General features: G+C 41.7%; 1 protein-coding gene across 1 annotated transcript in view; it reads left to right on the plus strand.

The window, feature by feature from the left end:
• LOC310944722 (receptor tyrosine-protein kinase erbB-4-like) overlaps positions 1-15630 on the plus strand; it is a 277925-nt gene that overhangs the window by 205534 nt on the left and 56761 nt on the right. The window contains exons 9-15 of the mRNA XM_083910530.1: positions 1420-1546; positions 1932-2005; positions 2720-2810; positions 4304-4509; positions 7950-8082; positions 11539-11632; positions 13722-13876. Of these exons, the coding sequence (XP_083766656.1) occupies positions 1420-1546; positions 1932-2005; positions 2720-2810; positions 4304-4509; positions 7950-8082; positions 11539-11632; positions 13722-13876 (880 nt within the window). The remainder of the gene's footprint in view (positions 1-1419; positions 1547-1931; positions 2006-2719; positions 2811-4303; positions 4510-7949; positions 8083-11538; positions 11633-13721; positions 13877-15630) is intronic.

Here is a 15630-nt window from a genome sequence, read left to right on the forward strand (position 1 = left end):
AACAGATAGAAAAAAAATACATTCAAATGAAAAATCTGATCTATTCAGCACTTCACAACAACCACGTGTGTTCAATAATTCATAAAAAGCTCATTTATAACAAGAGATTAGTCTCACTACTGAAGTAGACCAATACAACCAGAGGCACAATTCATTTACAGAAGCGCATTTTCATAAAGTTTCATAAAATAAATGTCTGTACATAATATTGTGCAAAGATTCAGGGAGTCAGGGGAATTCTGGGCCAGTGGTGGAAAGTGCTGCTGAATGCGCGTGAACATCAAGCCCTCAGGTTGTTTTCCATGAGAAGTTGTCATGCCACTGCGATGGACATTCGATCCTCTCCCCCCCCGTCATCGCACTGTAACTTCCTTTCCCTTTCAGACTTGCAGCAATTATTTTTTATTTTATCTGATATTATCCATGTAATTCATTTTCAAATTAGCTTGAATCCAGTGAGGTCCATTGAATCCATTGCTGTTAGCGATGAGCCAGTGCAATAAAGCAATATTGTTGGTTATCAGAAAAGATAAAAAACGTTAATCTGATACATTCCAAGAATCCTACATTTCAAAAAAATGATTACTTAGCACAGACTTTTAAAATGCTGTGCGATTATTTATTTTTTATAGCAGAAATGGCATGTTATAGCTTGGTAGTTAAAAGGATGTAATGGACAACTGCATCATACTAATATTGTTTTTGTGCCATCCCCAGTTGCTCTTTTTGCTTTAAAAAAAACAATTTCTATTATTTCTCTATCCAAAACTCCATGCATAATTAGATGAAGGATGTAAAATTAAAGATAATATAACTTGTCTGCATGAAACGATCTAAAACATACTTTTTTGAGTCCATCCATCCAGCCAGCCAGCCATCTGTCTTCTTTTTACTCCACATGAGGGTTGCGGGGGCCATGGTGCCAATCCCATCTTCTTATATGAGCCAATATGTTTTAAATACATTAACCAAAACTCTTTAAATCCACAGAATCCATACTGTGACTCAAGAAAATGGAACATTTCATTCTGGTTGCCTTTTAATTAGAGCTGAAACAATTAATCGATTACTGAATTACTCGTCAACTATTTTAATAATCGATGAATCGGTTTGACGCTTTTTTCATTATTAAAACAAGATTCATGATTGTTTTAGCCTCTTAAATGTGCATATTGTCTTAGTTTCTTTGATCATATAGCAAATAAATAGTTAAAAGTGAATCATTTTGGTTTGTGGACAAAACCAGACATTGGAGAACATCGTCATTTCCAGGTTTGACAAACACTGATCAACGTTTTTTTTTTAATATTTTCTGACATTTTATGGACCAAACGACAGATTAATTGATGACTAAAATAATTGTTATTTGCAGCTCCACTTTTTTAATGACACTTGAAGTGTGTTCTTGTGCTTTGTCAGTGTGCGACGGCATAGGGACGGGCAGCCTGCAGACGGCTCAGACCGTGGACGCCAGCAACATCGACAAGTTTGTCAACTGCACCAAAATCAACGGCAACTTAATCTTCCTCATCACTGGCATCAAAGGGTATGTGACAATCACATCTATGACATAATGGTTATGTATGTGATGGCAAAGTGAGAGTTATAAGTGAGGTAGACATGTAAACAAACTGCTCTCGGAAAGGAACTGTGTGGCTCAGGAAGGTCAGCGTAGCTTTGTGTTCAATCACAAACCATTGTCAAAGAGCCCCGGAGCTCTGAAACGAGACTAATATGGAGCCACGAATGTCCCACAGCAGCACCATGGAGAAAAAGAAAAAACACGTTCTTTTAATGCTGCCTTCAGGTTCACACTTGTACATATATAGTATAAGGTCACAGCAGTATTTGAATGCTGTTTCCTTTTCTTTTTAAAATGAAATAAAATAAAGATAGATATATTTTCTCTTCTCTGTCTGTGTGTACTTTAGTGACATGTATCATGGCATTGGACCTCTGGACCCTGAACGCCTCAATGTGTTCCGCACCGTGAAAGAGATCACAGGTAAAACTGGCTCACTGGAGTCACCTTGGTGTGTGTGTGTGTCTGTGTGTGTGTGTGTGTGTGTGTGTGTATGTGTGAGATGGAGGAAATGAAAGCGCTTAGAGGAAGGCTGAAAGCTGACAGGGAACTTTAAAGGATGCTCCGATGGGTATTGTGTTGTTTTGTGTGTCTGGTAGTTGTACTATATGTGCTATTTCTGTGTGTGTGTATTTATTCATTAGCTGTAAGAGGCCTAAAGGGATGAGCGATACCTCATATGCAAACCATTTTGTCATATTAAACTGTGACTTGCCGTTGAGCCAAACACCTAATGGAGTGAAACTGCATTTTCCTAATGAAAACCCAAGCAATAAGAAAGAGCAATGGCCATTCCAGCCACGGCGCTTCCTGCTCTATCCCTTTAATGTCATCCCCACAGATGCTGATTTGATATAATCTGTCATTAAAGGCGAGTGCAACCGCACAAATTGTGCAGAATATTAAATCCATCCTTTTAATTAGTGTGTGTGGTGTTCTCCGAGCACATTTTGTATTTTAAAATGGGAACTTGCTTGAAGTGTTTTTTTTCTTTTGAAATACTTCTTATGACTCCTTCTCCTTTCCCCACTCACCATACCTTATCTAAAGGAAAAGGCATTAAATGACAAAATTAGTGAGTGTAAAGACTTGTTCATCAGCACAAACCTGAAGCTGTCTTCTTCCATGTATTATTAGGTTTCCTCAACATCCAGGCCTGGCCTGAGAACATGACAGATCTGAGTGTTTTCTCCAGCCTGTCCACCATCGGAGGCAGATCTCTCTACAGGTATGTGTGAAGGAGGTTGCACACATCGAGTAGACACACGTTAGCATGACTTCTTTTTGTGGTTAAGGTTGGAGATCCTGGGGAAACTGTTCCCAGAGCAGGCTTGAATTCAAAAATTCTAAGCCCCTTTCTTCAGACTTTGCTCCGAAGCTCCACCTCCAGAGCACAGGAACGGGCAAACGAACACAGATTCACGAGCACCTCAACAAATATATAGTCGATCAGTAGAAACAGAACCACCATGGCATCACTTTGCAGTCCTTTCTGCTTCTTTTAGTTGTTGCCACCGTTCAAACGCAGCACCGATCTTCACTCTGATCTTGGATCTCTCTGCATTGGCCTTTTTCTTGGCAGCAGCTTTCCCAAAAAAATAATTTCGTTTGCGACCAACACCTGTTGTTGGCACTAACCCTAACCCTGCCATAGCATAAGCGCTGGCGTTGTCTTCTGTCTCCTTTCTTGTTTCTAAAACCATAGTTTACAAAATTGATGCCGTGCTGCAGAAGACATGGAAGGTGCAATAATATGCATTATCTTCAGGAGAATGTTTATTATACATAAATCATTTCTGAAGTATAGTACATCTACTTTCCTGCACATTTACATACAAAACTTTTTTTGCAATCAATGGGGTTGTACTGTGTGTAGGCAACATTCTGATTTGTACAAATCTGATTAACTGCGGCTCTGATTTGATGGTGTCGCAAACGGAAAATTCTACATTAATTGACACAAATCTGATTTGAAAATCAGAAATGACGATCGGATTTCTGTGTCTACACCGTCCTACAAAAAAAATCAGATGTCAGTTATTCTTTGTATTCTATATTTTAAGTTTAATTGCCTTAATTGATGTCATTTGCTGGATGTAACTACAGATGACAGATAATTTCATAAGATGCCTTTGTTCAGAAAGATGGTTGTCTTGTCTTCTCGTGTGTTTGGATGCTAACTGCCGGTGCTAATGAGCTGCCCCTGCCCGTGTTCTTCTGTGCGACGGCTCTTTGCAGCTTTGATTAGCCGCGCTTTGATAACAGGCTCCGTGTTCACTTACAAGCGGCAGATCCGAGGGATGACGCTGTCATTGTCGGAGAGGAGGTCCCCCTCAACACCGGCGAATGAGCGCGTGGCTCAGCTGCCTTTCATGCAGAGCCACAGCAGCATTCTCCATCATTTACCTCATCTTCTTTATCTTTCCTCCTCCTCAACTTTTCTTAATTGCTTCTTTGTTCATCTTCTCCTTCATCTCATTAAACCTTTGTCTGCTTCCACCTCTTCTTGTTCTTCTTTCTTTCCTCTTCCTCCCATCTCCCATCTTCTCACCCACACTACAATATGTCCTATTTTTTATCCCTACATCTCTTCCCGTACTTTCCATACCTCTCATCATCTTTGTCAGCCTCTCCCATCTTACACCTTTCAAATGCCCCCTAATGTTTCCTTTGAAATCCTTATTTTATCTCTCTTTCTTTCTGTCTTTTTTTTTCCTGCAGTGGAAATGTTATTTCTCTGCTGATCTTGAAGCAGCGTTGGATCTCCTCCCTCCAGTTTCAGTCGCTTGATGAGATCAGCGCCGGTAATGTCTACATCTTAAACAACAGCCGTCTGTGTTTCTACAACACGGTCAACTGGACGTCGCTCTTCAGGACATCGAGCCAGAAATTCCTCATTCGCAACAACAGGGATCCAAAGGAATGCTGTGAGTGTTGGCGGTGCATGGGATTGGGGAGTTTTTTTTGTACTCAATTTTGTATTTGAAAATACCTGCTGATTCTGAGGGTAGAAATGTAATCTTTGAAAACCAAGAACACACAACAATAGAATTTTAAAAAGCCACAGTATTTCAGTGAAACGTTTTGTTGGTGCTGTCTGCAAAAAGGGATTTCCACAAAAGTAGCGGAACAAAAGATAATAATGCACCATTCTCACTATTTTAAGCGACAGAGATTTGCACAATTAATTCATTAGGAGATAAGTTGAAGGCTCATCCTTTTTGTCAAACGATAACTAATAATAAGATGTAGATATTGGCATAGTGACATACCTGTTAAGGTGAAAATTGCCAGTGGAAACCTTTAACCATCAACTTAACACACCTCCAGTGATAATCAAAGCTTCTGGATCGAAACTGCATGTGTGTGCACACCCGAGTCCACCCCAGCATGCTGGTTTCCAAGGCAACCATTTCACTGGCATCACCCCCCTTTTTTTGGCCTTGGCCATTAAAGCCCTTGTTCAGCTCAATGTAAGGACAGTGCTTAATGACTAGTGCACGGAGGTTGAATAAATAGATAGATCAGGATGTTGAAGTGTCTTTTTGAGTTAAGTATTGACACGTTATCAGCATTGACCTCGTTTTCCCTGGACTCACCTGGGAGCCAGGTACTCGCTCTCACTGACATGGCTGCTGTCAGGGACAGCAGATTTAGGCCACCGAAAAAAAGCTCCACCTATTTAACTTAACAGTATTTTGCTATATTTTCCTCACCATTAGACAGCCTTTTCTGACTGGATACTTAAGTTTGTATACTGGCCACTCTTCCACCATTAATACAATTTGCAATTGTACATCATGATCCACAGTAGCTGGTTAATCCACTGTTGCCTCCATGAGTAAGTTCAAATGTGTCATCTTGTGACGTTTGTTTGAAATTCTTTGTTCACCTTAACCTAATGGCGCTTTTCCATTAGCGATAGTTTTCTTTAGTACCTGCTCTGGCGAGGTTCCAAGCGAGCTGAGCCGATGCTATGCATGACGTGGTCTGCCAGGCCACTGATTGGTCAGACTGCCGTCACTGGAAGAGACATGAGCAAAAGTCACAAGAGTCAAGGATCAAACCGAACAATGCCAAACTGTAGATCAGTTAAAAAGACTTAAAAATCCTTAAAACATGCGACAATCTCCAACAATTAGCAAGGAAAATCTCATCATGTAACAGTCTGGCCTGTGATCGCGACCAACAAGCCACATCACAACAGCTGCCGCTGTATTTCAGATAGAGTATGTGCTACGGTCATGGAGGTACTGAACACCTTAAGGCGAGACGAGCTAAGCTGGGACCATGTAGAGGAAGATCATACAAAACGAGGCAGCAGTAGAAAAGCAACACCTGTATCCTCGCAACCTAAAAAAACGCTGCTTTTCCCCTTTTGACTTTGGTGTGGGAGATAGAGCGGTCATCAGACTTCAATGAATGAAAAATGTGTAAGGTGACCCTTCAGTGTCCAGCACCATGAAAACAGTTACAGGCACAGCAAAGTCATTGTTGATAATATGTCAATATCATATACAGAAACAAAAAAAAATGAGGTATCCCTTTAAAGGGAAGTGGATCGTGCTTATGTTTGAAAGCGATTAGGCCTGTAACTGGGAAAAAAGATCATCATTTAATCCCTGACTGTTGGTCAATAAGGCTCACAGTGACAGAGCTAACCAGAGAGCACACAGGCCACCATAGTTCTTGTCCCCAACCAGGGTACAGTTATCAATAGCCAGTTAATGAGTGTGGTGTGTGTATGTTAGAGATCAATGTCTTCATTAGAGCTCTACCCCCTCCCATTGACTGTCTCGCTGTCGATGAAGGGCACGTACCCCCCACCCGCTAGGGACGACATGTACAGGGAGGGACGTGGGTGTCCCTCAAGGATGCAGGACACTTAGGGTGCTTTCACACCACTAGTTCGATTATTTGATCCGCACCAGGCAATACAATTGTTATTATGTAACATATGACTCCAGTGTGGTCCGCTTTCACACCAGCAAACGAACCAAAATTGGCACGATTGACGTTTCATAAATGTGTATATATCTTCCGGTAGAAAAGCGCCACTTTTGACTCACTATGGAGCAACACGTTTGCACATTGCTACTTGCGCTGATCTTCGTTTATTACATTCTCTGTGTTGGCCATTTTTGGCAAAATATCCAATTTGAGAATGAGTCGCGGCTGCGTCTGGAGAACAATCAGCTGATGCGCGAGTCGGCGAAGACGTATAGCGTGTCATTTCAGGCAGAGTGAATGAATGAGATGAAGATTGCTCCAAAGACCTACAAGGTAGGCTATGTCCATGGCATTAACTGCAGAATATGGTTTGGACCCGAGTTCGCGTTCTCACCAGAGGGACCGCACCACAGTCTGACATTTGGTGCGGAGTCAAGCGGACCGAGACCACCTCTTTTTAGCAGTCTCGGTCCGCTGGATTTGGTGCGGACCCGAGTGCGATTGATGCTTTCACACCAACGAAAACGAAACGAACTAGAGTTTTTGGTTCGAATGGATCGTTTGGTGCGCACCAACTGCTGTTGGTGTGAAAGCGCCCTTATTGTAGAGTGTGATAAAGAGGATTGATAATGAAAACCAAACAGGAAGTGGTGTGGGGTGGCTCACACACACACACGTGTACAGAAACAGAACACAGACATCAACAAATGCACATGTACAAACATTAGATGGTGTTCCTGTACATGTGTAATTAAATTTTTCTGCCATTACCTCTATTTATTATTATTTTATTTATTATTTATTATTTATAAAATGTCCATTTTCTACTTCTAAATATGGTGTCAGCTCTGTGGTTTGGCCCCGGGTGGAATACAGCAAATAACCTTCACAAAGTCAGGAATAAATAAATGAACTTAATTGACCTTCTCACGGTCAGTAACACACACCGTAATTGTGTGGATAACTTCAAAAACAGAATATACCGATCATAATAGAGATAATCAAATGAAGACATGTCACTGCTTCACATTTTTGCATAATTATTGCTTCCTCTCTCTCTCTGTCTTTCTCTCCTGGAAAAGCAGTAGTATTTGATTTGGAGTTCATATGGGGGTCAGTATGCTGATTAACCTCCAGCATGATTGTTGTGCTCACTGTAAATTAGGTGCATTTTAGGAGGATTAAATATATCAAACATATAATTATTGGGTTGATCACATTTAAAAATGAATCATCAAATGAATCGAATCGCTTCATCTTCCCATCCTTTATACATGCACTTTGCTCATAATAATCTTCCTGCACATTATTATTCAGTCAAGGGCAGCTCAGATCCTGTTTCCTTGGCGCTTTAATCATATTGTGTATGTTGTTGTTTTTTTTTCCTTCACCTATTTCCCTCTCTATTCCCCCGCAGCTCTGCAGCAGATGGTTTGTGACCGGATGTGCTCGGACGAAGGTTGCTGGGGCCTGGGGCCCGACCAGTGTCTCTCCTGTCGATACTTCAGACGTGGCCGCACCTGCGTCGAGTCCTGCAACCTCTTTGATGGGTGAGTGAAGATGATGGAATCCAACAATGAAACGCCCCCCCCCCAAGAGAATATGTAAAATCCCTTTTAATTTTACACCATTATCGTTGTTGAACACTGCATTGGTTCTCATGCAAACAGCCACACATAGAAAGTGGAGGACATTAAATCAATTTAAACAGCCTTGATGCACGAGAATGAAGGTAAAACATCCTCAAGGGCTCTGGGGGAGGAGAGTCTAATTGCCAATTGGCATGAAAGGTAATGAGATAAACCAATCAGGGATCTCACACTGTGCACGGCTAATGTGAACAGTAAAAGGAACATTTGCCTGCATGCTCCATCCATTGTCCTTAATCAATTCGAACAAATCATCAAAGTATTTCGTTTTATTGCAAATTGCTCACAAAGGTTACCATATTTGAGGGTGGGAAGTGGCTGACATTTGCGACTCAGGCTGTCAGAAGGTCCTCATAATACACTGAAGCTCTGTTTTTAGTGTGAAATATCGCATTCAGGCCAATGCTCTACGCTGCCAAGAGGCACATCAAAAAAATCACTGCCAACTCACCTGGGGCGAAACTCTTCTTTGTAGATGTCGTCTCCAGCCCTTTTGTGTTTCTCTTGAATGAACGAGGAGACACTGAGCATCACACCTCTTGAAAGCGCCCGTCTTAAACAAGAGCGCACCGCCAGCCACCTGCCACAAGAAAAGGCCCGACTTTTCTTACAAAGCAGTAAAGTCAACCTCGTCTTCCCCCTTGGGGAGGAAGAGGAGGAGGAAGAGTGTACATACGTGTGCGAGCGAGCAACCCTTGGTCATGTTGACTTGTTGCTGCAACGTTTGTGGAAAGGGAAGCTTTGAAGTTGCCGGGGAAAACAGCTCACAGCGAAGGTTTTGAAGAGGGATCGGAGAGGGAGAGGTGTGTACGTGGCAGGGCAGCACTGAGGCGGGTGCATCTCCCACACTGTAAATACAGTCACTGTGATGTATTATGGGTAACATTCGACAGGCACGCTCCTTTGCTTTGTGCCAGTGGCCTGGATTATAAATGTCTATAACCTAAAGGCTTGCCTGGCATAGATTTTACCACCTGCCAAGAGCCAGTAATTCAAAAACATATCTTTGGAAGATTTTTTGTTTTTGAGATGAGAAATGTTTATTTTATACACCAAGAGACTACCCCCGTATGCTTTTGGTTTCACCAAAACATGAAGCTGGTCTTGTACCATTTTGTTTTTACTGCCTGGATATTTACCCTTCTAGGTGCTAGATAGATAGATAGATAGATAGATAGATAGATAGATAGATAGATAGATAGATAGATAGATAGATGGTTGGTGTAATTACTGTATACAATCGTAATATATTTGCCAACCCATAACCTTTGTTCTCAGTCAGTTGCCTCGCTTTGTACCTTTAAAGGAATTAGCATTAGCTTATTAAAATATTCTTCCAGGTTGGTGATTTTCAAACCTTAAGATTCCTCAGCTCGCCCTCGTTATGTCTCCATTCTTAATGAGCAAAGGCACTAATTCCCTTTCGTTTGCGCGTCTGTTGAATAAAACAAAGGCAGAGCAGAGGACTGTGAGAGGGGAGAGTAAAATGTCTGAGACAATGTCCACTGGGGCTGTGAGAGGAAGGAGGACGGAGAAGCTGATTATGGAGGTGTTTTTAAGTGTTTAATTAAAAAAAGTTGCTCGGTTGGGTTGTCCATGCTCTGCTTTGCTGAAGGTTTAAAGGTCTGAATGGTGTGACCACAGCACTGCTTAAATTACTGCTAAAACAGGGCTAATACCCCGGCAGGCCATTTTCCCAGTGGGACCCTGGCACACACTTCCAGCCGTGAAGGGGGCCAATCAGGAGGAACAGCTTTAAACGGAATGGAAATGACCCTCAAGAGGGCCACAGCCTAGGTCTTTGTCTTCCACCCTTTCTCCTCTATGTATGTTTTTTTTTTTTTTTTTAATTCATGCAACAAAAGATTCCTCTCTCCACTGCCCAAACCTTTTTCTAAAGGAATCCCCTGGACGGCGCTTCCAGGAGAGAAATCTAATTTATTTTGGAACAAGGGAATGAAAGAAAGACAAAAGGAGGAATGTGGAGCGCGCCATGGGAGTTTTGGAAACCACAAACCATGTGAAAAAAATGCATTAATAAATAAATTTCCTCACACTAAGGCTCAGCATAAAGGAAATCAGGGTTGGTTTTCTTCCAGAGGATGGTGGAAATTGTTTTTTCTGTGACCTATGTCAATACCAATCGTTAGAAATCAGTCCAGCTTATGGTCATTATGATTACCTGAAAGTTTGGCCTTTTTTGGTGGGGGGTGACAACACAATGGTTGATATGATCAGCCAATTTGATTTGATGTAATTGCACAGATTCTTCTGACCCTAATATTGTTCCATCGTTTACCTGCTCTCTTAAGGAAGGAATCAAGCCACATGCATCACTGTAACTCTTCAAACAAAGGATCTGGTGCAGCTTTTTCACATTCTGTTATTTGATTGACTCACTAATTCACTATTCACACTGGTCAAAAATCCCATGTAATCCATAGAATTTATATAAAGCTGGACACAGTCTTCTGATTTGAAAATTGGAGCCCTGAAAGCAGGACGGAAGTAGCAGTTTGCCACCAGGGGGCGACTCAGCTGATTGCAAAAAGAGCTCTGTTTGAATGGAAGTCTATGGGGAAAAAGAGCTTCTTCTTCTCACTTAATAAATATTTTACTGATGAGTTAATGGTCTCAAATATCAGTTTCAGGTCTTCTTCTTCTTCAATATAAATTGATGTCAATTTGATCAATTATGATCCCATTTAGAGGAAAGTAGATAAATCATGGCACAGTGAGTGAACACCAGTGTGATTGACGGTTGGTATCAACCAATTGGAGCCTGGTTGATTTACTAATACAATGGGTGCCTTTGACCCATTGCTTGCAAGCCCAAAAATCCCTTGGGCAGCTGCTAATTTTGCTGTGAAAGAAGCTTTAATTTCTGTCCTTTCTTAACCTTTTTTTTCCAGTTCCTCCCTCTTTCACCATCACCAAAACAAACAAGCCAAACCTCCTGGCCTCCTTTGCCATCCTTCTTTTATTTTCACACCCCTTCCACTAGCTCTCAACCCCTCATGTTTGCCCATGATTTAAAAAGCTGTTCATTATTCAGGAGTCTTCTCTGTTAGCATATTGACCATTCTGAGCCTTTAACTTGACCAAATAGTCTTACAGGCAGCTCGCTGCCCTGCATGCCCCTTTACCAGAGAGCACTCGAGCAGAAATCTTGAAGATAGGTGTGATTTGGGTTTAACCTTGCTTTCTTGATGATGTGTTGGTTTAAAATCAAAAGGCTCAGCCTGTGTGCTTATGAACACAGCACACTTGAAAATCTTCCCACAGTAGGCTCTTAATCAATATTTCAATATGGATACGCTCTTAAATCTATAATGCATGCATCTCTATCTCTATCAGGGATGTGCGCGAGTTTGCCAATAGCTCCTTGTGCCTGGAGTGCGATAGCCAGTGTGAGAAGATGGATGGAAACACCATGACGTGCTTTGGACAGGTAAGACCCTCCTGAATTCAGTTCACACACTCTCGCACTCACTTAACAATGCTCTCTCTAGAACTTTAGACTTTTTCCTCTTTTAGATTTAAGGCACTCCTCATTTGTCTGTGCGAGATAGTCTCATATCTCCTACGTGCTGGAGTGGATTTCCAACTGATTTTGTGTGAGAGTCTATCCATTTTGCGCGCAGAATTTCAGAAGATATAAGTGCTGTGTCTGCAGAGGTGAATGGTAGGTTAATGGGAGGAATGATAAAGTACCGTGGCTACTTTAGGAGGTGTGCTTTTGGCAAACACACACACACACACTCAAAACAGCAAAATGAGATTAGTTTCTGACCTTCTCATAAAGTCATTGTGTGCATCTCGATTGTGATCATGCCCCTAGTTACCAAAATGTTAGAATTTCCTTGTAAAATATTAGTAGAGGATAGACTTATGCAGATATAAGAACAAACAAAAAGTCTCTTATACATAAACTCTAAGTGTTCTAACCTGAGAGGCTGTAGAAACATGGCAGCACAAGATGGCGGCCTCTATAAAGCAAGACCCTTCCCTAAAATGCATCTAAAAGGCTTGTTCTAAGGCTACAAAACCCAGCAGTTTTTATTCTATAAGCTATTATGCACTTATGCAAATACATTTTTGGGGAGCATATTCAATTTGTATTCCTAAATGTTACACACTGGACCTTTAAAAACTGATGAGCATGCTCATAATCAGTAAAAGGCTCATGCTTGGGAGCAGCTAATGCAGTGCAAAAATATTGGAAACATACATCAAAACTAAATTAAAACTTGTCAAACTAAATTAAAACACACATTTTCAGATGTTCTTATGTGAGTTTAAACTCTGTTTTTTTTAATTAAATCTCACAAGTGCTGCAAATGTGTATTAATCCACTGGAAAAAAAGTTTTTTGTTTTTTTTTACAGTTTTAGCATCACGATGCAGGGTGCTGCACATTCACATTATTAGGAGCGATTTAGCAGTTGTGTGTGTAACCTTTTGTGGCTGTCCCCAGAGAGAGAGAGAAGGAGATGGAGAGACAAAAGAGGGAAATAGAGACTTTAAGGATGCACAGTGGCTACTGGCTTTGAGATGCCGGTCACAGTTGAGTAGTAAATAACACCGGAGTCAATCATCCGCAGTCGCCCTCACACTCATATACGCATTCACACAGCTCTCGCCGACCCACTCGAATGCATTCCGACATCTGTATGCGTCCGCACTTGCGCGCTCGCACACATGCATAGGCACAGAGATGCAAAGTGAGAATAATCTGTATTGATGCTGTGTGTCTGAATGTGTCAGACGGTGTGGGGAGCTGTCCATCAAGTCGCCACAGTCGTCATTAGCAACACTCGGCGGCGCAATAATACGACAACACATCTTGTGTACACACAAACACACACACGCGGCGATCTTTGTACGACTCAGTCAGTACCTTGGTTATTTCACACATAAACCTGCACTGAGAGGTTAGTCAGTTTTTATTCCTACTTTCTTTTTATTCCTACTTTGCAAACACACACACAGACTTATCCATCTGACTTATTCATGACTGTGCTGCAGCTGAGCTCAGTTACCACTTGTCGTCTCCTCCATCACATCCAATGCGTCGCACGTTGACATGACCTGATTCCATATGCATTTTGCCAATTTTAAGCAGATGTGCAGCGGAATACACTCTGGGCTGTTTTGCTCAACACACGATAAATCACTCAATGGAATTCATGCGGCGCCTGCTGTAGCTGCATTAGCCACAGTGGGAAGTGAGTGAAATTGACATGATTCACCAGGTGTGAATTTGATTCTTTTTAATGCTCTTCTCTCATCTCCATTCTTTCCTCCCGCTTTATATCATTCCATGTGCCGTAACTCCATTTTGTCCTGCTGCTTTCCTTCACCTCTTCACCCTGTCATTTTCTTTCCCCCCTGTTCATTCGCTCCTTTCCTTCCCTGTAATCCTTTTACTGCACCCTTACTCTTTATTCTCCCTCTATGTCCACCACCACCACCACCACCACCTCCTCCCCATAACCCATTCTCTCGTCTCCCTCCTCCATGATCCTGCTCTCCTCTCAGGGCCCGGACCAATGTGTAAAATGTCTGCACTTCAAAGACGGACCGAACTGCGTGGAGAAGTGCCCCGACGGGTTGCAGGGAACCAATAGTTTCATCTTCAAATACGCCAAGGCCAACAATGAGTGTCATCCCTGCCATGCTAACTGCACCCAGGGGTAAGAACAGGCTGATGCATGAAGATGTGTGTCTGTGTACAACAAAAAAAAGAAAAAAAGAATCCTTTTCTTTAAGGTTTTTGTTCACCTTCATACTTTCTTGAATCTCTCGGGGCTTTGGTTTCTTTTATGCTGTTAAAAGCATCATGGAGACACGCTGTACTGCACCTGGGTGGCCTCGAGGACATGCAGCGGATCCTTTCCAAGGAGCGAGACAAAGAAAAACAGAGGGAGGGCAGATGACTCAATCATGCTTCCCCCTAGATTCCCAAGATGCATCTGGCTCCTGGGGGCCCTTTTATTCAGGGGCAGAATGCATTGACCCTTTAGGACACATGGAGTCAGGTGCACGTGAACTCACAATGAAGGGATGGATGTAGAGCGACAACATAAGTACAGGGGGATATAGAAGGATGAGTGCAGCATGAACATGTAAGCTAACAAATCTATAGGAGAAAGGTTGCAAATGAAGGAGGAGGTGGAACAGGTGTCTGGAGTGCAAGAGATATAGAGTAAGAAGTGAAACATGCACGTTATTATTGGCTGGAACAAGTGCCTGTGATGGCCCTGCGCTCACAGCGAGCTATAAATCGAAATATCTACTTGAGCAAAGAACTTCAGATGAGTACAATTTGGTTCAAGTGTAATGAAGCATATGTACTGATTATCTGAAATCACCTCATCAAAGAGACATCGCTTGGGGAAAAAAAAATTCAAAAGAAGTGACTTATTCTGCTTACACCACTGCAATTAAGACTGTGCCTGCTGTTGCCGCTGTCAAAAACAATGTGTGGGTTTTTTTTTTCTTCACCCATTTGACGAAAACAGCAGCACTTGTTGGCACGGCTGCAAGATTCACTGAAACGTTATAGGCAATTAATCTGCTGTAAATGGATTTACAATAGCAGTGAAAACAGTAAAAACCCTAATAGGTAAAGAAAATATTTTTCTATTCTTTAGGCGCAGCGTGTGATGTTGTTTTCAACTGTCACTGACAAAAACAAAGCTCTTTTTTTGCTCTCATCTTGCGTATCTTGAAAACGTGAGAATTTCTTAATCAATAAAGATGAATTGATAATTCAGTCATTCTTGATGCAGCGCCGCCTCAGGTGAGAAGGGGAATACGTTATTCAAAAGGTTTCGTTCGTTTCACTAGAGTGCAAAAGTGTGAAAGCAAACTCGGACTAGCTGAATGTTGCAACCCCTGATTGAACCAAGTCCCCAATAGTAATCGAGTCTAGCGGACGACTAGGTGTCAAAACAACCTTAAAAAGGCTATATCCTGAATCAGCAGTTATTATTTGTAGCCTATAGCACATTCTCTTACACAGACGTCATTCATAAGCTAAGCTAGGCTAAGCATCTCCTCACTGCTTCATATTTAACAGAGTGATAATAATCTAATAAAAGTTGACCTTTTTTCTGCATTTTAAAGGACAGTATAACATTGAAATTCCCAAATCTGAGAGTCTTAAATCTCAAAGTCATCTCTCTATTGTCTCTGTTTACTTCTTATCTCCCATTGTCATGTTGACTCCCTGATGTGTTTTGGGTTGCAGGTAAGGTATAACATTTTAATGATATCACAGTCCATGCATGCATACAAACGCACATGAGGTATAGGTTCCTATGAAAAGATAAAAAAAAAATGCTGGCTGACAAAAGCCTTTTCATTTTCTGCGCCTCGCTTTACCTTGAACTCAATGTTGCCGCTACAGTGAACTCTAGCTCGGCCCTATCACATATCACTAAAC

Source organism: Microchirus variegatus, assembly GCF_963457635.1.
Source record: "Microchirus variegatus genome assembly, chromosome: 1".
In the NCBI taxonomy this organism is placed as follows: Eukaryota; Metazoa; Chordata; class Actinopteri; order Pleuronectiformes; family Soleidae; genus Microchirus; species Microchirus variegatus.